Source organism: Lathamus discolor, chromosome 2 (genome assembly GCF_037157495.1).
Source record: "Lathamus discolor isolate bLatDis1 chromosome 2, bLatDis1.hap1, whole genome shotgun sequence".
Taxonomy (NCBI): domain Eukaryota; kingdom Metazoa; phylum Chordata; class Aves; order Psittaciformes; family Psittacidae; genus Lathamus; species Lathamus discolor.
This window is the reverse complement of record NC_088885.1, coordinates 37,907,518-37,933,388: the sequence shown is the minus strand read 5'-3', so window position 1 is coordinate 37,933,388 and position 25,871 is coordinate 37,907,518. Positions and strand designations below refer to the sequence as shown.

The window sequence follows — 25,871 nt, the reverse complement described above, 5'->3', positions numbered from 1 at the left end:
TTTGCTCTATTCTTCCACACTTTATGGGACTTCCCATATTTGCCATAATGTTCCTTGTTCCTATATCCTGTGTAGAAAATCACCAATTTACAGAGCAATGGGGAAGGCACTTGATAGAACTAAGTCTCACAACTTTAAAAAGCTTTGGCCTTTCTGGAATAGGATCCAGATCAAGATCCATCCTGATTTTTTTGATTCAAGCACCTTTTGATTTAATAGTTGATGTGATAGAGAATTTAAAATATCAGCACTGGCCTGAAGCATGTTCATTGATCGAAATTATGTTTTTTCAGAATTTTCATACTTTTTAAGAATGATTTTTGTCATAATGGAAATGATTTTGAAACCTTAATGTTTGCCAACAGTGTACTAAAGAAAAAAAGGTGTGGTTTCGCACAAGAAAATAAATAGAAACATTTCTGTAAAAAAACTATTCCTGCTGTGAGACATGGTTTTAAAAAATGAGAAAAAACAAAATATGCTCCTTTAACATGCAGTATTTTCACTACTTTTCATTACTGTGTTACAATAAGCCAGAAGGTATTTGGTTTATATCTACAAGAGTTTTAATACAAGAGCATAATTTAGTTTCTGTCTGCTTTATTCAAAAATCCTCTTCCCTAAAGATTTGGTTTGTGTTACAAAACAATTGAAGATCAGCTGCTATTTTCCATGTTGTAATTTTTCTCCTTAGTTGAAGCTTGTATTCTCCATATGAAAACTATTAGTAGGGAAACTCCAGCAAGCAAAGAATTCCTCAGTCCCATGGGATAGATTTCTGTGTCTCTGAGCCAGCTGTGCAACCTGTATAAAATGTGTACGGACTGACACTGCAAAATTAGAATGAAAGAAAACCTCCTACCCAAAAAGCTTGAGGAAGTGTGTGTGTATGAATAATTTAGATTATTCCACATTTTAAACTATTAGGAGAATATTATTTTTGCCAAGATATAGATCTGAAAGCTGCAGCACAGAGGAGATATGCACAAAAAGACATTTTTATGCACATTCTTAAGAGAATTGTCTGACCTTCTAGAAACATGTAATTCTTTCTCTGCCATTTTTAAAATGTGACTCTTTCTGAGTTCCCAAAACCTAATACATTTGGAACAAATTCTGCAACTTCGAAGCTATGAAAGAAAATGTTAATTTTTTTTTCTTTTTTTTTTTTTTTTTAAGTTTGAAAGATGCAGGTCAATTTCTGGAAAAAGGGGTAAATAAATGCTTACTTTTTAAAAAGCTGTTTCCACATCATATAATCTATTAAGCCCAAGACTGGGTTCCAGCTACCTAGAGGTCTAATTTACCCCTGCACTGGTATTTCTGTTACCATTTGAGATCTGATTATCAAATGTTGTTCTTAACTGCGTAACTTTTGAGGTATTTTTCTAATTTTGCTCCTTTCTATTCCTAGTATTTTCCTTTCCCATTGACTTAATTTGAAACTGGATGTGATTGGTGCCCCATGGATAGGGACCTAAGGGCCTTTGTACTTTGTTGAAATATCTTTGTGTGAGATTTGCCCTAGTCTGGGGCAAGCCTGACTCCATGAGTCAGACAGCAAAGTCATGTGGCCAGGAGTCAGAAATCTTGTACCTTACACCTCAGGGGCTGATAGGAGTAAAGTAGGCAAGTGGTGACAGTTGCTACCCAGGAAGCCCCTTGCTGTGTTGCAGACCTCTGCTGTGCCAGGAATGCAGCTGAGTGCTTTGATAGTATTAGTTTTAGTAGTCCTAGAGGTAGCCAAAAGGCAGTCATTTGAGTTATCTAGCAGCATTTGTGTTGCCGCAGTCTGGCCATGTGACATAGCGTAGCCATGGAAAACCTTCAGGATTCAAGCTCTGTGTTGGTCATTCTGGGTCACTGGGTTAGACTTTGGCATAACAAAATCCAGAAGTAGGCCAAGAGCATCAAAATAGAACTATATTGACTTGCTTTTAAGTATTATTCTTCAAAAAGGAAACAATTTGTTTAAAGGTCATTCATCAGTAGAGGATAACAGCTTCTGCTATTCTTCTGTAGAGGTTTGTGACCTTGCAGGTTAGCTATAAGCCTCACACAGAATGGAGGTCTATAGCATCAGAGCTTAAAGTGCCTTTCTGCTAATGCATTATTCATTCTTCCTCTCCATGTGCAATCCTGTGTGCTAAAGAAATTGTTAACAATAACAAATGATGTCTGGTAGGATCTGGTAATTCCTTGCTTTTCACTTCCTGAACTAAGTTTGCTATTTTTTCACCTACTAGAATAGCCAGACCAAAATAAATTCTTTCTGGGAGAACCTGCAGTCCGGAAAACATTATGTGTAACTGATTTTCTAAGGATTAACCATTTTGGGTAATATTAGGTAATTTGGATTGACTTCTAAAGAGACTACCCCCATCTATGCCATGAGTAGTTTTGAAGAAAGAGGAATATTTTTAAGCTACTTCTTCTAATAATTAAAATATAAAATAATTAAAAACGTTTCTGTCTACCTGAAGAAGATAAAAGTAATTAAAACAAACTAGTTTGTTGACCTGAGACTACCAGGAAAAGCTAGTAAATTCAGGTTTAAAGCTTTCCCTCTGCTTTGTAGCTATAGTCAAATACTCTTCAAATCAGACATAGATCACACATAAGCTTGAGTGATACGAGCATCTCTTCAGAAAGGCAAGATTGATAGCATGTAAAAGTTCATATGCTTTAGGATGATGGACTGTTTCCCACTTGTTCCTTATCTGCTGAAGTTTTCTTCTTTAAACTGTTAATAGTCTTGTTTGGTTGATTGCTCCTACAAACAAGCTTCTAAGCCCAGCTATTGTATTTTTTACTGTGCCTAGGAGGTGCTCTGCCGGTAGAGGAAGGATTAAACCTTGGCTCTTAAAGTAACACTTAAGAATGTGACTTTGTTATAACATGTGTATGATGAACTACTCTGTTCATTACAGTAAATTAAACGTACACTGAAATTGTGCTATTTAACAAGTAAAGCATTTCAAGATGGATTTTTAACTCAGCCTTATTTTTAAACATGACAGTGCAAAAATTATGTGAGACCTCCAAAGTGAGGTCACAACGTTTAATACACGATGGCAGTTCATGAGTTTACATTTGTGAAAATCCGCTATTATGCCATGATATGTGAGACTGGCCTATGAAGCCTGATGTCTAAATTGCACTTAGGCAATTACACAAGCTTTTCTCATTTTCGTTGTTCTAGTCCTCGTCCTTGTGTATTAGGAATAATTGGTTCTTCATGTGTTAATTTTTAATTGCAAAGAAGTAAGAATATGACTGAATTTGCACTTTCTGCATGGAGTGTAAAGTCATTTGAAGGCTACAGTTAAGTGGAGTTTAATGGCATGAGGCAATTTTTTTTGCCCAAGAGGGAAGTGTTTAACAGGGTCATGAGAGTGACATGAATCCCAGATGTGGCACAGTTTCATTACATTTGTCAGAGGAAGCAAACATGCAATTAGAATGTGATTATAGGTTATTTTAAAGGTTATGTCACTGGCGTTGAATCCACTGCGTGGAGAAGTTAGTCTATAGTATAACACTAGTGAGGAGATTAAGAGCAATGACTACTTTAAATTTACTTTTATTTAACCCAAGATGATTTCACATCTTCCAGTGCTAACCTACAATTCATGTTTAGCTGAGTCTTATGTATGCGTACACATACATATATGCATACACATATATATATACAACAAAGTATTTTCTGAAGCCATGAAAATGCTCTTGAAGAATGATTGGTAACCAGGACACTTGAAAGTTTTAGAAAGCCCCAAACCCTTCACATCACCAATTTTCTTACATTATATGGGACTTATTTGGAAATAATTGTGTGGAGAGCTAAGTACTTGTGGAATGTGACAGCAGGAATCAAAAATCAAAAGCATTTTTCCAGTGACAGACTTCTTGTTTTCTCACTCATCAGGAAAGTACACCCTGTTAACAGCAACAAGCATTAGTATATCTGTTTCCTTAGCTATCCAGAGTAACTTGTGAAAGCTTTTTAACATATGATTCAGTTATATATTTATATAACTTGCATAGATGCCTTATGAAGTTAAACTTTTCTACAAGCGTTTTTAATTTTTAGGTTTTTAAAATTAATTTTTATAGTAAATCTTCTTAGAATTTATCAGCCAATAAAACTATGACGGGCTTCTCCTGTCAGATGTTGACTGTAACTGCAAATTTATTGCTTTTCTTACAGAGAAATAGAAAGAAATGTTCATTATGAGAAATAATTATGTCTGATGTTTAGGTAATACAGTTATAACTGTGATGTAAATATTGCTAGGCTCAAAAAAGATTCCTGTACACTATGAGCAGGCAAATGAAAAACAATAAACTTACAGTGTTTTGCATTGTGTAGAATGTGTTACATTAGTATATTAATTAATGGACATGAATAATCACTTTCTCTGTACTTTGATTTAGGTCAGGTGTCTGTCACTTTATGCTAAATGTAGCAAATTAAAATACATTCTGGTTAGTCTTGTGCCACACAAATTGAACAATTCAGTTGGTATGTTTGGAGTGAATTAGAGCTTTTTTGAAATAATGAATAATGGAATGTCATGGAATACATTGGCATCCTGTGTGTTTTGATTTGATAGAAAACAGCTTGAGTGTTGGCTAAATGCTCAAGGATCTTTCTTATTTGACCATGATGAACCAAAAAGGACTTCAGCAGACAGCTTCATACAAAGGTGGTTTGCTGAAGGTCAACATAAGGAACCCAACTTTGCCAATAGTATTGGAAGTGTTACGTCTGTAGGCTGTCTCAAGAATTAGTGGGAACAGAGGCTTTTCTCCATACCTTTCCCTGGAAGATATTCAGACCTTCTCTTCTTTGATTATTAGTGGACCATAGGAGACTTGCTAACTTAGAGAATGTCACAGGTAGCTAAAAGCAGATCTCAATGAAAATATTTTTGAGAAAAGAAAGCTTAAAAGGTAGACTTGGGAACTGCCAATTCTCTTTCTGCTAATAATTACTTCTACTTTTTTTACATGTAGCTTCACTGTAAGAGTCTGCGCAGATTTTGAAGGTCAAAGTATTTCAGATGGGATAGGTAAGAAATGTTTTGTATTCCTGTAATTTACTCTGGCCCACTCAATTTCAGATGTATTTTTATCTTACATCTTAAAACATGATATGAGTGAGATCTCCCTAAGGCAAGAAAATACAGTTAAAAAGATGTGTGTGTGTGTAGGTATATGCAGATACATATATATAAAACACAAAGCTTGTATTATTCACTTGAAGGATTTTTTTATTCAGCTTAGGCAATTTTCCAAATAAAACCAAGAATGTACCCTGTTGGAGAATGTTATGTTTTGAAAATAAATAAATAAAAAGAAGCAGAAGTTCAGTAAAAGTACAATCTGTAAATGAAATTAGTAAACTTAAATTACATATACTCCATATTTTGGATTAAAAACTACTGTGCTGCTAAACAGACAGGCACTTAAACCATGAATTAGTCCTGCTTGGAAGACTTTATTAGAGTAATTGTCTATAATACGTAAGTAATAGTTTACTATTTTTTCTTTCCATGTTAAATTAATGAAAATGTGATTTACTTCTATCCTTTAGTGCTGAAAGGTGAATTGCAACTAGATTCATTGAAACAGAAAGGAGCTGTTAAGAGGACCCTCTTCTTTGATTACCATCAGTCACATCATTATTTCTCCATTGTGATAGAAAGACAGAAACAGCTCCATTGCCAGGACTTTCTTGTTTATCTCAGAGTAAGTTGTTCAAAATATTTGAGTAGTATCAAGCATCCAAAGATAATAATAGAAAAAAGGAGCCACTGGAAAAGGAAGAACAATTTCCATTGTTCTTAGATCCCAAAATTGCGGAAATGTGAGACAGGAAAGCCCTCATCTGGGTGTCCAGAACATTCTTCTACCTGGGCAAAATTCTCTATGTAAATCTTTGGCTCATCTTTTGTCAATGTAAGTATAAAAGAAAGACTCCTTTAAAGAGCGTACAGTTCCTCTGTGTACAAATACATTCATTTCATGCTTTTCTGGAAATTCTGATTAAATACTGCATCTCCTGATACAAAAATGCAAGATTGCTCTCCCTGTGATGTTCACTGTGGGACAGTCCACTAAACATGCAAAAGATCATGCCAATTCATTTTCAAAAGGTATTTTGAAGGAGTGTCACCAGCAATACTGGCCTACAATTAATCTGTTTTTAAAATATTTTTAAGATATTTTAAAATTGTTTTTAGAAAACTTAAAACTGTGGAACTGAGGTTGTGAAGGAGAAAGTGTCATTAGTTACTCACTTGCAGCTGGAATTACCTCGTGATTGAAGCAGATTCCAAGGCTGGTCCTAGAAATGCCGTGGGAGGTAAAAGAAAGAAGTCTCAAGCAGTATGTAAAGCAATACTCAGGCAATAAAGGTGGTGGAGTATTACCATTGTTAATCCATATAAATTCTTGATTTTGGAGTAAACCAACAATGTTACCTCCACAAATCCACACATGCCCTACCTCCATTCTGAAAGGAAGGTGGGCAGTAGCTGATAGGAGTTGGTTCTGTGTGTCTCTTTTAAACAGCTTCATTTTAGGCTAATGCTTTGAAAAAATTCTGGGTCTACTCAGCTCAGCCACCTTCTTCCAGATGTGGGGCTGTGGAGGCAATGTGTTCTGGGCATTCCAGTTACTGTTGAGTCACTTTGCTTTCCTAATGACATTGCCTACAGCCATAATTTGGCCAGCAGCTGTCAGAACCATATCTTTACCTTGATAAAGACTGAAGTCTGAATCTGTTGCCATACTGTACTAATCTAAAATAATTGTATTTAACCATTGTTTTTTATTATGTGATTGTTGCTTACAGGATGAAACAGAATTTAGAGATAAACTATCTCCCATCAGTATAAACTTGAATTATAGTTTGGATGAATCCAGTTTTGAAGATAGCTTGACTGTGAAGCCAATACTGAACTATTACCAGAAAAACTCATTAACAGAACAGGTATGAATTTTGCATGCCACATTTTCTGTATTATAAACATGAAAGCATTTACAAATACTCTGTCATCTTCCTTATAACAGAATATCATGCCAAGAAATTGCACAGCAAGGATTTAATTAATTCAAAATGTAAATTGAATATAAATATAGAAACAGGCCTTTAAAGCATTTCCAAAACTTTGTTGTGTTGATAATTTTAATTTCATTCTAGAATATATAAGACAATTTAGTGTGGGAAAGGACCTGAAAAGTGTTACTATTCTGCTAAGGGCATAGTTGACAGTATGCATAGTCTCCAACTACTTGTGCGGAAAGGAACTTACAGAAATGAGAAAGAGATTGATTCACTAAGGCAGTGCTAATGATACTAAAGACATATGAGTTAGTGATATTTAATGAAGTGATTTAGACTCTGAAGGATGCACTAACTGTATTACAACTTCTTTTATTTTGCAACAATCCAGGCTTACATTCTGGTTGACTGTGGGGAGGACAACTTGTGCGTTCCTGACTTGCAGCTTTCTGCTGTGCCGTAAGTTATATAAAATAAATGATGCCACATATAACAAAATCTGGACTCTTATAGCTGCCTTAACAGAATGTGTAGAATACAGTTCTTTTGTTTGCTATAGCTACTCATTCTTACCTAATTTACAGATTTTAATTTGCACATCCATTTCCTCTAGAAAACCCAGAAATGGAGAAATACACACTTGAAAACGTATTTTTGTCAGACACATTCATGATGTTTAATGGCTATCATAGAAAATATAGTTTTGCAAGTGTTTGCTAGGAGTGATCCTAGTTGTCTTAATGCTGAGAGATAATACAAATGATTGTTCAAAGATTTTAAATTTGTTCATTTCAGTGTGCCAGTGACTTTGAACTTGGGACACAGTTCACCTGAACTGATTGTACAGTGAGGTGAATGCATCTCAGAATAACAGAATTTCAAAACATGGCAACAGTTCCTCCAATAGACAGAGAAGTATGTCAAGTGGGGAACCTCTGACAGGTGATTGTGCCGTCAAAATCAGTACATAGCTGTGAAAGGAAAGGGCACAGTGCCACTGAAAGTCTTCTGTCATCGTTCATTTTACAATGGGCATGAGAGGAAAACTGGAATTCCACCACCCTTGTGTCCTCTGGAAAACACTGCTGATGGGACCCCTGTGGCAAGCAGTTCCTCCACTAAATACTTCTTTCTGGTTAGAAAGTAGTCAGGCTCTGAAATTTTGTATCAGTAATTTTCAAGTTTTGTGGTAAGCCACAGAACCTACCCAGTGCTGGCATTCTTTCCCATGGGGTCATTTTTATGGAAAATATTTTATTCTGTGTTCACAGAATATCTTTCAGAACAAAATGTCCTTGTGCTCTATTCATATGTAAATTGTAATTGTGCATGTTTTAACTCCTGACAAGTAGTACATCCTTTACAGGGATAAAGATCAGCTAATAATTGGAGAAGAAAACTATGTCATGCTCATAATAAATCCACGGAATGATGGGGAAGGAGCCTATGAAGCTGAACTACATATAAAGATTCCACCTGAAGCAGATTACACTGGGGTTGAACGCAACAACAAGGTAAATGAAAATCAAAATGTTAGTGGTAAAAAAGCAGAAGAACTGGGAGCAAGGTTCACCACCTGTTAGGGTATACCACCCAAAAGCAGGAAGTAAAGAGGTGCCTCTTATGGAGGGAGATTCCATCGGCTCTCAGCTGTCCTTGCTTACACAGGCCAGGCTAGAGATTAGCTATGTCACTAGAAGTCAGGAAGGACAGGAGCATTCTGTTCAGAGTCAGCTAAAGTCCAGCGCCTTGCTATTAACTTAGTTACAATATCATACAGATACTGTCACATTTCTCCTAGGGATAGAGGTATTTGCATCATTCAGATTCTGAAACAGTAAACCTTACCAGTAGCGGGGAGTGATAGTACAGAATTCCCTGAGTGCTTCCAACCTTGGATCCTGTGTTACCAGCTCTCAGTCAAAGTTAATGAGCCCTGCTGAACCCCAGACACTTGGACACTGCTTTCTTATGGTCCCAGCATACCAGTGTTTTACCATTATTAAGGATATCCCAGTCTCTGATATCCTGAATAGCTGAACTTTGACTGCAGTATAAACTTGACTCAATTGTAGTCATTATCTTGTCTTATGGATAGGCCAAAAAAGCAGTTCTAATGTAAAATGTGTCAGTGTTCACAGAAGGACTAATGTTGACTGAAGTCCTGCTGAGCTGTACTGAACACACAGTGTTTCCTTCTTGGGTCTGTTTGTTTTCTAAGAGCAAAGGCGAAACACTATCCTGCAAACAAGCAGAGTGTTCATGTATTCTCTGTTGGACAGCAAGTCTCAATCGCCTCATCTGCACATAAATCTCCCAAGCTGCTGCAACATGAGCTTGCTTTTTTCTGTCAGTGCCTGAAATGTTCAGAAGGGCCTCAAGGGTGAGAGTGGGAGAAAACAAATTAATTTCCTTTCTAAAGGCAAATATTTTTAAGGAAGTTGAACGCAACTTACCAGCCATTTCCTTATCCTCTTACTTTTCATACTTATTCCATACAAAGAGATGTCATAAAGTTCTTTCTGAGACGGAACAAAACATTAGTCCTACTGTCTATGTCATTCTTAGTGTCTTTTCGTCTGCATTTCAGGGGCAGTTTTCACAAGGGTTATGTATGGTACTGAAAGCAAGTTTAGTCTTTCTGTTGGTTTTAAACTGTAAATATTTTTAAAAACTATGGTCTTCATGATACTATGGTGCCATTTAAATAAACTGAAAAATTCACTTCTTAGTGCATTTGGAAAGAAATTGGTATGGTAATTTTCTTTTAAAAGACAAAGCTAAAATCTTCTGGCATTTAACCACTGGTGGAGGTTGGCTGTAGTATGTGTTCAGTCACTTCTCTGAGCTGCAGTATGCCATCTAAAACTGCTGTGAGCATGAGAAAGAACATGTAATCTTTGTAATTTAAAAAGAAAATTTAGGCTGGAAAAACAGATTTTTAAACTCAGACATTCTTTTATAACCTTCTTGTGTTTTCTCATTTAATTCATTCTGTCTAAATGTGCAAATTAAGTAATTTGACCACTTCGAACAAGAATTAGCAGGGTTTTTAATTTTTTTCCCTGAGTGCTCAGAGGTTCATGTGTTACCAGGATGGCCAAATTCTTCAGGGTCATAGTGTAAATGAGTATAAATTAAAGAGGAACTTAATTATTTCAATCTATAGGGCTTAAAAAAAATATGGCAGGTTGAACTGCTTGACAAGAACACAGAAGAAATTATCACACTGCTATGCAGTAACCACTGAGGTATGTGGAAAAAAGGTCTCTAGGTCTGCTGGTACTTTGATGCATGGACCATAGGTTAAAATTAATGTTTTACTGCCAGTTTCAGTGGAGTCAGGATTTCACTTCTGAATTTGTGTTTGCACTGCACCCTGCCAGTGGGGCATGTGTGACTGCTCCAGAAATGTACTTCATTTAATACAGTCATTTGAGCAAACAGTTGGATTTGTGGTAGAGCCTGTTGCAATCATGCTCTTAAAGCTCTGCAGCTAAGGATTTCATTGACTCTTCAGTATATCAGTGTTTACAGTCCTCTGTGTAGCTGTTTTTCTCCAAACTGCAGAATTCCTTGTATTAAGGCAGAGATCATATTCACCTCTGAGCCAGCAAAACAGGTAGACTCAGAGCAGAATAAATGAAACGTAATGAGCTGAGTAAATCATTCGATACGTTTCTGATGGAACTGAAAAATGTTTAGAATCAAATAATTCTATTATGCTGCCATCATTTCAAAGTAACTATACTCATAAAGTATATTAAGCTACTTTACTATGGGGTTACTCTGAATTTAGTCTACCTAATAGAGAAACAAATTTATTCCGTATTTCCTGTCCAAACTGAATTTTTTCAAACAATTTATTGGGTTATATACATCATTTGAATTACACTAAGAAAGTGTTAAAATCAACAACTTAACTGAAAATTCACTTGCCTTCAGCTTTATGGAGTACAATGTTTGACCTGCCTCGGCTGACATTATCTTGTTATCTCCAACCTGATTCTGTAGCATATTGTACATACACTGTGCAACTGTACCAAGGGAGTGTTTTGCAAAGATGTACATGATCAAAGGCAAGCAGAGAGCCAAGTAAATGCATGTGATCTTAAAGTTTGAGGCCAAGGATGTAATTTTGAAGTTTCATTGATTCTTGCACATACTGATATTTCCTTCAGTCAAAAGCTGATTAATGAAATGCAGTGACTTACAATGAAATCAAATGTGTTATTCATTAGCTGTATTGCTAAAACACTTAAAAGGTCCAGAGACCAGGTAAATGAGTAAATTACCACAGCTTTACAAGTTCCTGGAAACCCACTGGCTTGTAGTAACTGTCCATATGCATTAGGTGTGGAGTTACTGAGATTAGCTGCAATGGAAAAACTGTAACCACATATTATATTACCTCGTATTTTCATGGCCAGCAGTAGATCCAGAGACAGTGTATACATGCTGTATGGTATATTCTTACACTACAATAGCACGACTGGGTGCTTGAATCCCAAGCCATTGCTTGAATACTGTGTGCTGATCCTTTGCCCAGTGAAAGAGTTCCCCATATTGAACCTCTCGATCCTGCGTTAGTAGCAATGGCTGGAACCCAGATTCTCATGAAATAACTAAGTGAAGCTGGTCATGCAAATACAAAGCCCTAAAGGGTATTTGTTCCACACCAAACACATGATGAATTTTGGCATAACTGTTTCTGCTCAGACTAGAAACTGCAGATCACCACCAGATTTATATTGCAGTGGATAGGCACTGAGCCATTATCCTCATGCCTTTCTTAACTAAAGCATGACACTGTCTTAAAATAGGGGAAAAACTGAAACGTTCTTGTCTTACCTGAAAATTCTTACAATAAGTCAATGGTAGCTGACTAAATGAGATATGATGTGAATCTTGTGAGGACAAATACTAGCTCTTCATACCTCAGCTAGATAAGAAGCTAGATTCTGACACCTCGTACCTAATCCATCCACTTTTCCTCAGAAATTAAAATCGGAAGGTGTTGATCAAGGAGAGAGAGGAGATGTCTTTACTCTGCAGCCTGTTGTGCTTAACTGGTCTGGCATCAATTAGTAATTCATCGCTAAGACCACCAGAAAGTTTCAAGTTCGTAGGCTGCCTGGATTACTTAAAGCATCCAATCATTTTCCAGTTAAAATGCACCCTGGGAGCACATGTGTTAATTGTTGGGGGTTTGCTTCTGCCAAAAAAAGACCATGTGTTGCTATAAAAATATAAATTGCTACCAGTGGCAGGTAGAAGGGTTTTGTGGCAAAACCTTCCATCTGGCTGAGTTCCATATGAACTCACACATGCTGACAATGCTAGGTATGTAAGTCTCTGTCTGCTCTTGCTTGCTTCGTGCCTGGTCTTAATTTTCCTGTTTTGTACTTAACCACCTCAGAAAGGTGATCAGTGAACAAAAAAAGGCAATAAATCTCAGTATTGAAGAAATTCTACCACATCTGACCCTTTGTCACATTTTTATGCTGCACAAATTAGCTTTTGTGATGCTGGTCATATATATTCTGTGCCATTAATCATTTTCAGTCTAAGAGCATAACCTCTAAACTGGGGAAAAGCTACTCACAAATCTCTACTTGCTCAGACTTTGAGTGACAAAACCTATGTGATAAGGGCTGATTTGCTGTCTGTGCTGGTCTATGATACAGTATTAATAAAGTGCCAAATGTCAAATTTAGGTGGATTTTTTATTTTCTGATATTTAGATGGATATTTATTTTCTAATATTTATATTATTTTAGATGGATTTTTATTTTCTAACATTTCTAATATTTTATTTTCTAATATTTAGACCTTAATTTCCACATGCGCCACCAAACAAAATCAAAACTGTAAACCCACACATCATGCTAAAACAAAGAGTTTTCCAAACAAGTGTGGTTTCAGCTATATTAATGCCCTCTTTTCTCCCCTGTGTTGCTTCCCACCTCTAATTAACCAGCTGGAAAGAGTGCAAAAATCCCTCCCTCCCAACCCTAGAGAGTCTTGAAAAGGCTATTAGTGCACTGGACATGCTGTGTAACAAACTATGTTTCTTCCTAACAAACTGTTAAAAGTGTCAGTATACAGTGAGGCATACTGACTGAGGGCATGATTTACATGGGCTCCTTTTAGGACATGCCCTATCTTTTCTTTTAATCTCAGGAAATTATACGGTCAGCATGTCCATGCTGGCTTTTACAGATAAGAATTAGTCACTAGTCAGTGGTCTGTAGATTTCTCAGGTCTTTGTATATAAAGAGCATGACCTTGCACGTATTGTTTAATCTGTAAGAATCACAAGTGAGAGGAAAGGTAGTGAGAGAGCCTTATAGCAACAACTAGCTGCATCCTGCTTTTACAAAGCTGGTTTACTTCTGTACAGATGTGGAAGTATTTTCTTTTATTGAATATGCTGAAGAGGAAAACAGAAAAATAAGCAAACATTTTGTTGCTTTGTCTTACTCTGTATCTCCTAACTTGCACTATTTCTGTTTCTCCTTTTATACAGTCTGTTTTGTCACAGATGATAACAACTAATGATAAAGACTAAAGGGTTGAAAAAAAAAAAGAAAGGATACATTTAACATTAAGAGCTTTAGAGGGAAATTATACAAGCGTATCCTCAAAGGTACTGAACAAAACTGCCTGAGAAATGTTAGGTAAAAACTGGACTTTGAATGAAGAGTTGCTAGAAAAACAGTTAAATTGTACTTATTGCTATGAGCAAAAAGTAGTTTAATTTCTGATAATGTAAAAATCTATAATCTCCTTTGTTGCTGAATTCTAGACACAGGTAACAGTTTATGTTTTTACACAAGTATTTAATATTCTAAGTACTTTACCACATGTTAGAAAATAAAGTTTTAGACTTGGTCCTTGATAAAGTTCTGCCGATGCCAGAAATTCAGTCTGTAGAGACTGATGATGGATGATAACAACTATGGCAATTAACATAAGGCCTATCCTTCTCACCCAGTTTTGCCTACTCTTTTTGTCTCTATTGAGTCATCAGGGCTATAGGAATGATTCACAACAACAAAGCAGTATATTAAAACTAGGGATAGAGTGATCTCATCATGGCTCTTAAGGTACTGGGAAACTTTCCTGTTTGTTTTTCCCTGGCATCAGTTTTCCCCCATTGTCTGACAATAACCAACTAAATGTTTTGATAGTGCACTGAGCAGGTGTCTGAAATCAAAAGACATGTCACAGACAAAAAGACATCACTTTCCCAACCGGATACATTTCACTGTGATCTCTGACCTCCATATCGGTGTCCTTTTGTTACAGGCACTGCGTGTATTGAGCTGTGATTACAAGATGGAAAATGAAACTAGAATGGTGGTTTGTGATCTTGGGAACCCCATGGTGGCTGGCGCAAATGTAAGGGAAAACCAGATGCATTTACTGATTTTTACCTGATTGAGTTTTAAAGGGGAGAAAATGGAAACCTACTTAATTAGCAGAATGTGTCTCAGTAAGCAGCATGTAAAGCAAATTACTTACTTAGACAGGAAATTGTCAGTGTAGTAAGAGGAAGAACTGTGCTTCTGAAAAACTAACAATTTGGTGTTCTGAAAGGTTAGTGATGTTAAAGCCTGTGTTTTATTTCACTTACTATAAAGAAAATGAGTGTCTCAATTTAAGTCAGAAAAGTTGCACTAGTGTGATGAAGAGAGAATCCCAATCTATAACGCGATCTGTTTATTTCTCCCTTTTAGTATTCTTTCTACTTATGATATGTATGGTAAATGACAGCTTCTTTGCCTGATTATTATCTTGAGTGTGCAAGAGTTGTCTTATCAGTTTATATCATGATTTATATATATGTGAAAATATGGTTGGAATCAAGTTTTCTTTCAAGTTATTAATGTAATTCTAAACATTTTCCTAAGACATTTACTCATAAATCATGCTACACATCAGATGGAACATTGGTAGCCTTGTTTTTAGACAAAAGTGGAACTGAATAATAACTGACAATGGACAGCAGATAAGGATTAAACATAGATTTGGAGATTAAAAAAGTGCTACCCATTACACAGCTGTCATCACTTCTATTTCATGATAAAACAAGGCAATCCCAGAAGTGCTGAATCCATCAATGCTGGGCTATGGATCCCCTTCCAGAGGAATTCTAGTGCTGCTCATATATTCATAAATGCTATGTATATTTAACTAAACCCAGATAATCCAACTTTTATACCTAGATAAAAAGCTGTCCTAATAAAATCTAAGTAGTCAACATGAACATACATGAAGAATAAACAGGAGCTTGTAATTGAAAACTACCACAGTTTGCATTTTATATTGGACCTGGGGCTTTGCAAAGAAACCAAAGCAAATCGTATTTTCAAAATCCTATGAAATTAAGATTTGTCGTATGGAAGATCAATATTTCACTCTTCAGCCTTTCTATAAAGAAGTGTTCTCCTGGCCTCTTATGATCTTGAAGCATTTCCTGCCTGACCCTCAATAGTAAGAACAAATTGAGTCATCGCATAGGAGCCTGGGACTAGAATAAACTTGTTTGGATCATAGGGTTAGCTTCAGATCAGTCATGGAGCTTTTGAAAATGAATGTGAGACGAGGTGTCTCATACAGTCTGCTTTCATGGTCATGAGCAGTCCCAGAGAGACTCTTTGGGATTATAAGAAGGTGGAAACCACTGAAAAATTAATCCCAAGCAATGGACCTACTGGGAGCTGGAACCTGCCTGATGAGGATTGTTCTCTGTTGAACTACTGTGGAACTGGAAGTCTGAAGCTGGTACTATAAACATTTTCTAGGAAGGATAGAGAGAAGAGAGCAAAAAGGTTTTGTAGATTTTGGTTTATTCTACTAAATGAAACTACTAAAAAGTAAGAGTAGTTGAAAACCTTTCTGAGGAATGGAGTTTTCATAATGGGATGATGGAGGCAATGATTGGCTGAAGCATTAGATATATTCCAAGTCAAGTCAAATATTTTCTTGTACCAGAAAACCAGATCTGGATTATCTGCTTAGTGGTTTCCTGGTTAGTCTCATAGCAGCAGCAAATTCTCAGGATACAGACTGAAGTGGACATGAATCTTGTGGATGATCAGAATGCAGTGGCAGGGGGGAAGGAGAGCATAGAAACACATGAGTTTGGAAAAGAAAAGGAAGACTAAACACAAAAGACACTGACATTGTATACCAAGCTAGGAGCATATCTTTCTGGTGTGCATATTGTCATAAACATAAGCAAAGGAAAGGTCTGAATGTGGCAGTATTAGACTATAGCCTTTCACACTCCTCCCTTTGAATGCAAAGCCCTGTTTCTACCTCATCCTTGACCCAAAATGCTGGCAGTGTGATGACTTCAGGAATGCTATTTGATGGCCACTAAAGCAGTACTACTCTCATCTGTCTCCTTATGAAGTCTCACAGCGTAACTAATCCTGTTTCTTTTCAGGATCAGCTCTATGGCTGCCATAAATGCACTGTTGCCAAATATTCCTAAGCAAAATACTTCATAAAGAGAGACAGAAGAAGCATAATAAAACAGCAGGGTTCGTAACATGTTGAAGGATATTCTGTCTTATACACGAAAGAATCCAGCGCTTAAAATTAAGGTATACGAAGATAGAGCATTACAAAGCCAGTTGGAAAAAGTGCTTGAGTATAGTGAGTGAAAGCTTAAAGCCTAACTTTTCCTTTGAAAACAGCTCTCCTGGAAGCTTAGTAAAGGTGAAAGGACTTGAGCTTTTTCAGTCCAAATGCATTTATGATGCAAATGTACTTCCAAAAGTGAAATACCAGCCCTTTGTACAAGTCGCATAAATCACGAAAGGTTGCTCTGGTCCACTTCCAGTTTTGCAAAACAATTCTGCTCTGGAAGGAGATCAGTTATTCTCAAAATACTCGTTCAGAAAGGACTCTTTGTGGAAGTTGTGAGGGAGTGGGAAGGGAGGGTTAGGTCACAATCAAACATTCCTAAAACTCTTAACTATTGAGTCACCCTAATGACTTTTCAGCACCCTGAAATCCTAGAGTTCTTGAACTCTTTAACATCATGAGTATGAGTGTTGTGTCAGGATTTTGTGATATAACCCATGGGACATTACTGCAGCAGGCTACAGAGTTGTCTGGCCCTACACATCTTCAAAAAGGGTTATTGACATCAAAATTGGTGTACCTCTGACTTTGGGAAGGTAAATCACAATACCATATAGCTCAGAATGCAAACTAAATGTCAGATACCATTTCACTGGCAAAGAGTGCTCAAAGTGCTTATTTATGACAATGAAATGGATCAGACTGACAAACTTCCTAATGCCTGTTCAGCAGCTTTAGAAAGTGAGATGTAAGTTTATCACAAATGCTAGTAGAACAATTTGGAAATTAATAGAAATGAATAGAAATAAGTTTAGAAGACTGGGAGACTTGTAAGATCTTAGAATCATAGAATAGTTAGGGTTGGAAAGGACCTCAAGATCATCTAGTTCCAACCCCGCTGCCATGGGCAGGGACACCTCACACTAAACCATCCTACCCAAGGCTTCATCCAGCTTGGCCTTGAACACTGCCAGGGATGGAGCACTCACAACCTCCCTGGGCAACCCATTCCAGTGCCTCAACACCCTAACTAACATCTTGCCTATTTCTTGGTATGTACCAAAGTGACAGCATATGAAAGACACTTCAAAAAAAGCTAGCCCTGTTTCCCAATGTACTCCTAGATACTGTCACACATAATAACAGATTAAAGCTTATCACTAAAGCAGAAATTACATGTATTTCAAAGATACATGATGCTACTGATGTGGAAAATAATGCAATTTTAATTAAACTAGCTTCACTTGGAAAATTTTAAATAAAATTAAACTATTCTGATAAAATGATTGGCCTACTAAAATAAGGAGGTTGAGTGATTGCTAAGTTACAAGCTCCAGCAAATTCAGCTCATTTGGCCTCAGTGTGTTTTCAGCAAGGGCGTGTGGACATCTTTGCCCCATTATTAGTGGCAGTGTCAAGAGCCACTTGACATTAACAAAGTCATACCATCATACAAAAGGCAACATCTGCAACTTATTAGACTTGTACAGTAGGAGTGTATTTCAGTATTAGATAAGGGATTAAGCCTCAGGGGTATAACAGATCATCAAAACTGCAGTTCATGCCTGCTCTATCTGAGGAAAATTTTATCTTAGGTTCATCAAATCTTTTTTGTTGTTGCTATAAGTAGAAACAAATTTATACAAACTGATTAGTAAAAGCAGTGAGAGAGATGCCAAGTTGAATTAATGCCAGGTTGAATATTTAGAATTTTTTGTCTCAGAGATTAAAAAAAATCTTTTTATTTTTGAAGGTGAATGCAATATCAATGCAGTTGTTAAAGTCATCTCTGAAAGTGGTCTCAAAAACAACTTATCCATTGCAAGTCAGCTATTCAGCTTCTGTTTAATTGAATGAGCATTATCTTTTAATTTTAAAGGTTTAACTGCTAAAAAGAGAGCTTAGCTATAGCTATGTCATTTAAATGGTTAGAATTCAAAGATTTGTATTTGCCATTTCTTTTATGATGACAGTATTGCTTTCAGCGTAGGACAACTGAAAGCAGTAATTGAAACATTAGCTAAGTCTTGTTCTGGAGACGGGCTAAAATTCAGTGATGCACCACTGCAAGGGAGGAAAGAAGGAGAACTGAATGAAAATTAAAAGCTTGGGAAAAAGGAATTGATTAAACTTCTGAAGTGACACCCACAGAGGAAAATGGCTTCTCTTCAGTGATGTTGAATGTAGGTCCCGAACATAAAACTCTGAGTTGTTGTGTCCTGATCTGTTGCTGGCAATGCTACCCGAAGTATGTTAAGAAAAATGTGCCAAGCAGACAGCTCTTCTTTTTTTTTTTTTGTTTTTGTTCTTCCACCCTCCCCCATAATCAACTCAGATACTGGCAGAGATGAAGGAATGATGTCCTCATTTCCTAATGCCTTTTGATGAATTTCTCAGGAAGATTGTTTCTCCACATGAAGAATATGACTATATGTAACCATCCTTTTTAAAGAAATGAAAGCACAGCATGCAAGTTATCTGGCAGGAAATTCTACCATCAGGCAATAAGGGAGGGAGGGAGAAGTTGTTCAAGATTGCAGACAGTAGACTTTGCTGGCAGTCTCAATGCAAAACTTACATTAGAAAAATTACGAGATTTAACAGACATGCAGTTGAAATGAGGCAATTAAAAATATTAATTTAAACATTGCAGTACAATTTTATTAATTTAACAATGAGGGCAGATGGTGTCTCCTACTGCTCCCATGCCACTTAGATACCAGGCCTGTAAATATGTACAGCAAGAGACTTACAGAGATCGCACCGTATGTTATTGTATATTCCTCCTTCAGTTAGCCCTCAAGTTCATTCTCTCTTATGAATTAACTTGTTTTGCTTTACTCTGTGCCCATTTGCAAAGCAAATGGAAATTACCAGAGGAAGGAAGCAAGGTCTGCATAAAGACAAGGTAGTGCTTATCTCCTTCAGTTTTGGGAACTGTGTTTTGCCCTCTACCTTCTGTAGTCGTACACTGTAAGTGTATGACTACAAGTGTAAAGACTACAAAGGTGATAAGCTGACCTGCAAATACGTTGAAGCTGTATTCCTCTTAACTGAACTGCAATGAAAAACTCAAACCAAATCAAACTAAGCTATTCAGCTGCTGCTTAAGAAAAACAAGTCATCAGTCAGCCCTGCAACACCTAAAACATGCAGATCATATGTCCCAGTTTCAGGGACAACAGGAGGAGCAGGAAGCCTTGGAGACATGGATAAAGGCATGCATGGATGGAGGGAGGGATGGGAGGTGCCAGACAGCTATTACTTTCTTTTGACTTGGCAAAGTAAAGCAAAGACTATCTGGATGAAGAAGGGCCCACCGCTGTGTTCTTGGGAGTGTGCTTCTCTGCTGCTCTTGATCTTTCCTCTGTCCAGCCAAATTTTCCATCTGGTGACGTATACTGGCAGGATAGTATTTCTTCCTGAAAACAACTAAATAATATTACTTCATACTGATTTTAAAAAGCAACAGTATTCTATACAGGTCTGTGAAATGAAATGTTGAACAGTACTGCTTTTTTGATATGGAGAGATTAACCATTGTTAGTAACCTGTTGTTTTATTTCTTTGTCAGTTCTCTACAGGCATTCGATTTTCCGTTCAGCATTTTGAAAATGCAGATTTCAGCATCAATTTTGAGCTGCAAATAAAGAGGTTAGATATTTTATCAAATTCTGAATTCCTATAGATATCTGAAGTTTAATATGTAAGATCACTTTAGCGTCAGTAGTTATGTCACAGGCTTTCCTATGGTAGCTTTCTTCAGGAAGTTTTGTAGAGTTGGAACCTTGTTAGCTTTTATTATTTAGTCTTAGAGTTATTCTGAGGATTTTATTTTGTTAAAATTCAGATTACCTGATTTTAGTCAGTGCTCCAAGGATCTTCTGCACATTTGCCAAATTTGCACTTTGTTTTCCACTTCAGAATTAATGAACAGTGATCACCTTGTAACAAAGTTCTGTATTTAAAAACCTGTCATGCTCTGAAAACAAAAAGACATGCCACTTCTTCACAACAGTTCAGAAAATAGAAGGAAAGCAGTTAAAATGTGCTCAACAGATTTACTGGCATGAAGAGAGAAAATGGTTTCAGTTTGATGGTTTTAGGTGAAGCTTTGTCATTTTTCCATTAGTTTCCTCCACATTTGTTGGACTGAAATATTACTGCTGGAGAATACAGCAAGCAGTACTTCCTCCACAGGGACAAAAAAAGCACAGTACGGGATGCTCTAGAATAACAGCAAGAACAAACGTCTTCAGTTGGTGGCAAGGCTTCTGCTCCATCTGTCCTCCACAAATGCACACCGGAGTTCCTGATGTGCCCTCCTGTCCCACACACAGAGACTTAATTGCTAATGTCTGGCCTTTAATGAGGGCCTTGATCATGTTCACTGTGGTAAATAACTGAGGCACTTAAAATGTTTAAGTCATGTTTTCATAATGTAACCCTTGAAGGAAGGGAAGTGCAGGAACTCAGAAAGGGCACAACAGTGCCACAGAAGACAATGAGGTGTTGGGTCAGGCCTCAGCCCTCTCCAGGGGTCTGGCTGGTGAGCTGGAGATCATATATGTGCTCCTCCAGAGAGAGATACAAGATAGGATGTCTAGCTTTCAGGTCCCATGTCCATACCACTGTTCACTGTCAGGGCATTAATGCAAACAATACAGTTTTAAATGGGTATTGGAGGCTTTTGTCACTACCCTTTTCATATTATGAAATTGGAGACACTGAGATTTTTGGGTAGGTAAATCTGTCCAGATAATAAGAGTTGAGGGTAGGTCACTTTTGTAGAAAAAGTGAGAAAGCTGTACTAAGGAGTAAGTCTGAACTTCAGGAAATAGCAACATCTCATGCTTCTCCATGAGTGTGACTCACTAAAATGTAAAGGGAGGAAATATGTTGTGTGACCGAAAAGGACAGTTTCCACAAACTGGTATCAAAATGATGAAGGACACACCAGTGTTTTTACTTAAAAAAAAAAAAAAAAAAAAAAAGGTAGAACTTTCCACATAAAGAATGTACAATGCAGTTAAAACTCACTGCTTTGTACATTAATTCTCAAGCAGCACTACAGTTTGTGCATATCTGTGCCCTTAGTGAACAGGTAAAACAATCTTAAAAGAAAAAGGAAACAGAAATCCATAAGGCAGAAACAGGATATTACCTAAATGGAAGGAAAGGGAAGCAGAGGTGATGTCTGAATTTGTCTCCTGGTCCAGGTTATTCAAAAGAAATACCTTTAATTTGCTTCAAAACATAAAGTGGAAAACAAATATTTTGATTTGCAAGACTGAATGAAGTTCATTCCTTAAAGGAAATAAGCAAGAGGCTGAGTAGTGTCTTGAAATCTGATTCTTTTCCTGATGTGGATTTTGCTAGGCAATTATATGCCCCTTAAATAAGTGAGATGTCCTGCACTTTTATTTAAACTATTTTCTTCTCTGCAAAATACCATAAACTACAAACAAGTTTTGAATGCATAATATATATGATCAAAATCTGTATTTTAATTCTGTGGAAAATATCACCATTATACAAATTGGAGAGCAGTTTATTCTAACAAATTCATGGTATAGTCATTTTTATACTTAAAGCAACTTCTGTATTTTTGTACTCAAAGCAATGGATATAGAGGATTATATCAAAAGTTCAAATTATATGTGAGGGGAATCTACGTTAGTTTACAGACAAATTAGAGCTGCTCCTAATTTTAGCAATCTGTAACCAGAAAGCCTGGATCAAAGCAGTATTGCCCTTTACTCCTCAGGAGTCAGTCACTGGGAATGCTGGCCTCCTCTGAATGTTTCCGTTTGACTGATGCTACCCAGATGTGATAACAGTAAACTGTGACAGCAACAAAAACTTGGTCTGCATGAAGCAAGGAAGTACTTCCATACTTGCTTGGAAAAAAACCTCCAAAATTAGGATCATTAATCCCATAATTAAATAAATTTTTAATCTGTAATTATTTATTTTCACTGTCTTCATGAATATGAACCTGGAAAATCTTCTTATAGGAATGGGCTACAGTTATAGAGATGGCCTTTTGACGTAAGAGAAACTACCTTTAAGATTTTGCAATAAGGCAACAAAATGAGTAAGAGCACTAGGCTTTACACATAGGGATCTGTTTTCACTGTTAAGTGGGATTAAGACTGTAAATACTCTCCGAACAGGGGAGGAGAGAAAATAAAGGTAAAGAAACAGCTTATTTTGGTTCTTTTTCTTCAAAGACTATCATGCAGAAGTCACAAGTTTGGAGTCATAAAATCAAATATTTTTCATAACAAAGCCTATCTTGTTCACTCATACTGCCTTCTTCCAATGCATGAAACACCCTTGTATGCTATTAAGATACTCCTATCCATACAGATAGCCAAGTTGAACAAGGAATTTACATGATATTCTGAGCTAAATAAATTTACATCATATTCATGCATAGGAGTCTTCAAAGGAAGCTTGAGTTGATTATTAAACATGTGATGAGCTCAGATAGTATCAAAGTGAAATACCAGTGTCCTACAAGACTGAAAAGTGGTGATACCAAGCCAATGCTGTAATATATCCAATGGCATTGCTTCCTAATTGTAGGCCTTGTGATATTCAGTGCTGTATTTATAACATTCTGGAGTTCTGCTAATTAACCTTTTTCAAACCTTGTTTACAGTTCTAACAAGGTTAATCCCATCAGCAATTTAGTTAACCTGCGTATCAACATCAGTGCTGCAGCTCAAGTACAGATCAGAGGGTAAGTATTTAATCATTTCAATTCATAACAGTAGCAACTATTTTTTTTATTAAATCTTTCAACATAGAATAATCTCATGTAGTGAATCTTTTGGCACATTATAATCTCAAACACTTTATCCATCCAGAATGTCTGAGAATTACCAGGTAGTGTCATCCTTACTAGACTTGTGGGATGGGGCTACTAAGGATTTACCAGGTTATATGGGGCTAGACTACCCACATGGACTCCAATAAATTTACTATCTGTGCAAGTGCAGTATGCTGTAGAATCCCACACAGTCATAACACCAGTCAGAGCTAACATTTTATCTGAGAATTCAAATTATGTGTTGAAGTTGCTCATGCAAAATACCTGTTCATATGTGTAGGTCTGCTTAGGCACTTAATTCCGAATACCAAAGCAGAATCTAATGCTTTTATGCATGGAAGGATGAAACACATTATGGCAAGGCATATAGTAATAGGGAGTAGGGTGAGGCCTTTGGAGAAAGGATTAAAAAGGAATGAGCTATGACAAGAGGTCAGTCAGCTACTGTTGTAGGAATCTTACATTTGCACCTGAAACAGGTGCCTGTCCACTGACACATGGGATGCCAAAACTAAAGAATCCCAGGATATGATTTCTATCTCTATTCTCACATACAGCTTGGCTTCAGAAACTAAAAAATGCATAAGGTGATAATTGCCAGCTGAACATGAGCCAGCTTGTGCCCAGGTGGTCAAGAAAGCCAAAAGCATCCTGGTTTATATCAGAAACAGTGTGGCCAGCAGGACTAGGGAAGTGATCGTCCTCCTGTACTCAGCACTGGTGAAGCTGCACCTTGAATACTGTGTTCAGCTCTGGGACCCTCACTAGGAGAAAGACATTGAGGTGCTGGGGAGAATCCAGAGAAGGGCAGCAAAAACTGGTGAAGGGTCTGGAGCACAAGTCTTACGAGGAGTGGCTGAGGGAACTGGGGTTGGTTAGCCTGGAGAAAAGGAGGCTCAGGGCGGACCTTAGGGGAGGTTTAGGATGGATATTAAGAAGAAAAACCTCTTCACTGAAAGGGTTGTCAAGCATTGGAACAGGCTACCCAGGGAAGTGGTTGAATCACCATCCCTGGAGATATTTAAAAGACATTCAGATCTGGCACTTAGGGACATGGTTTAGTGGTGGACTTGGTAGTGCTAGGTTATTGGTTGTATTCAATAATCTTAAAGGTCTTCTCCAACCTAAACAATTCTATAATTCTATGAGTCCCTGAATTTCAGGCTACCCTGTAAAATTTTGGAACTAGACTCTATTCTGGCATCCTGGAGGAAGTCGGGGGGATGTGCTTTTAAAGTAAATAATTGCCCAAAATGCTTTTTGTCTGGGATCTCAGGTTACCTACATCTCCTTTTCACAAACTACAGCTCTGGACCTTAACCATTCTCAGCTTTGTGAGGGGAGAAGGCAGGTACATGGCCCAGCTTCGCTCCCATAGTCAGGCCATGAGGCTGGTTGATGCAAGAGGGGAAGATGTCTCTTACATTATGCGCCTCAATGGGCTACATTTGGTGTAAAAAAAAAAATGCATTTATGTTCTTATGGATTTATAAAAATCCATTTATTATTATCACTTCTAAGACAAAACTTTGACTACCTCTCATGAGCAGGGTCAAGTTATTTTGCAGATCACAGGGACCATATTTTCTGCTCTAATATTCAATCTAAGCCAGGGAGATTTTGAAAGTAGTTTTCATCACGTTTTTGTAAGTGTTTTTGAGGTTAAGAAGGCTAACCCTAAGGCTAGAGTTAGGTGGAAAAAAAGAGGACTGTCACTCAAAGACTGTGTGGATATATGTTAATGCTTTTATTTCTGAAAAGGAGCGGTTGAAAGACTACGTTTAACAAACAGAAACAAGAGTATTATTTCACTTTCCGTAGTTACTGGTGATCTAGAGAAAGGAGCTGCATAGGAAAAGAGGTGAAAAATACAGAATGAGTGGGAAGATAATGCAGAAAGAGAAATAGAGGCTGAGGAAATAGGAATCATAGGGGTTAGTTGGTGGGCTGCAGTTGTGTGAGAGAATGCTAGGAGCCAGCAGCTGCTAGATGTTGCCATGTGTGGACGCCCAGGTTAAGGACATCCTGGAGTTTCAGTGCATCAGTGAAATGGTTATGGATACATGCACAAGACTTCTCAGTAAGGGCTGTTTCCAGTGCTGTGGATTCTAGTTTTGTTGTTTGGTTTGTTGCGGGTTTTCTGTCAGTGAGGTGGCTCATCACTTTCGCAGAAAAATCTTCCAAACTTTTTGTATCCTTTGTAAACTTCGGAGAAACTTTTTGCTTCCACCATTTTCTCTCTGTGCTACAGTGTATTGTTTTTAATGAAAAGTTCTGTAATAGGTAAATAGATGAATGAAATGACCAAAACATCCTATGTTCTTAAAAACAGCATGCCCACAAGTGGAAAAAGTGGCTTGAATT

At 37.2% G+C, this 25,871-nt stretch overlaps 1 protein-coding gene across 1 annotated transcript in view; it reads left to right on the top strand.

Moving 5' to 3' along the window:
- The window catches only part of ITGA8 (integrin subunit alpha 8), a 116,392-nt gene that overhangs the window by 46,871 nt on the left and 43,650 nt on the right, over window positions 1-25,871 (top strand). Inside the window, exons 16-23 of the mRNA XM_065666475.1 lie at window positions 5,017-5,072; window positions 5,597-5,751; window positions 6,860-6,997; window positions 7,461-7,528; window positions 8,436-8,583; window positions 14,381-14,473; window positions 20,244-20,323; window positions 23,337-23,417. Coding sequence (XP_065522547.1) covers window positions 5,017-5,072; window positions 5,597-5,751; window positions 6,860-6,997; window positions 7,461-7,528; window positions 8,436-8,583; window positions 14,381-14,473; window positions 20,244-20,323; window positions 23,337-23,417 — 819 coding nt within the window. The remainder of the gene's footprint in view (window positions 1-5,016; window positions 5,073-5,596; window positions 5,752-6,859; window positions 6,998-7,460; window positions 7,529-8,435; window positions 8,584-14,380; window positions 14,474-20,243; window positions 20,324-23,336; window positions 23,418-25,871) is intronic.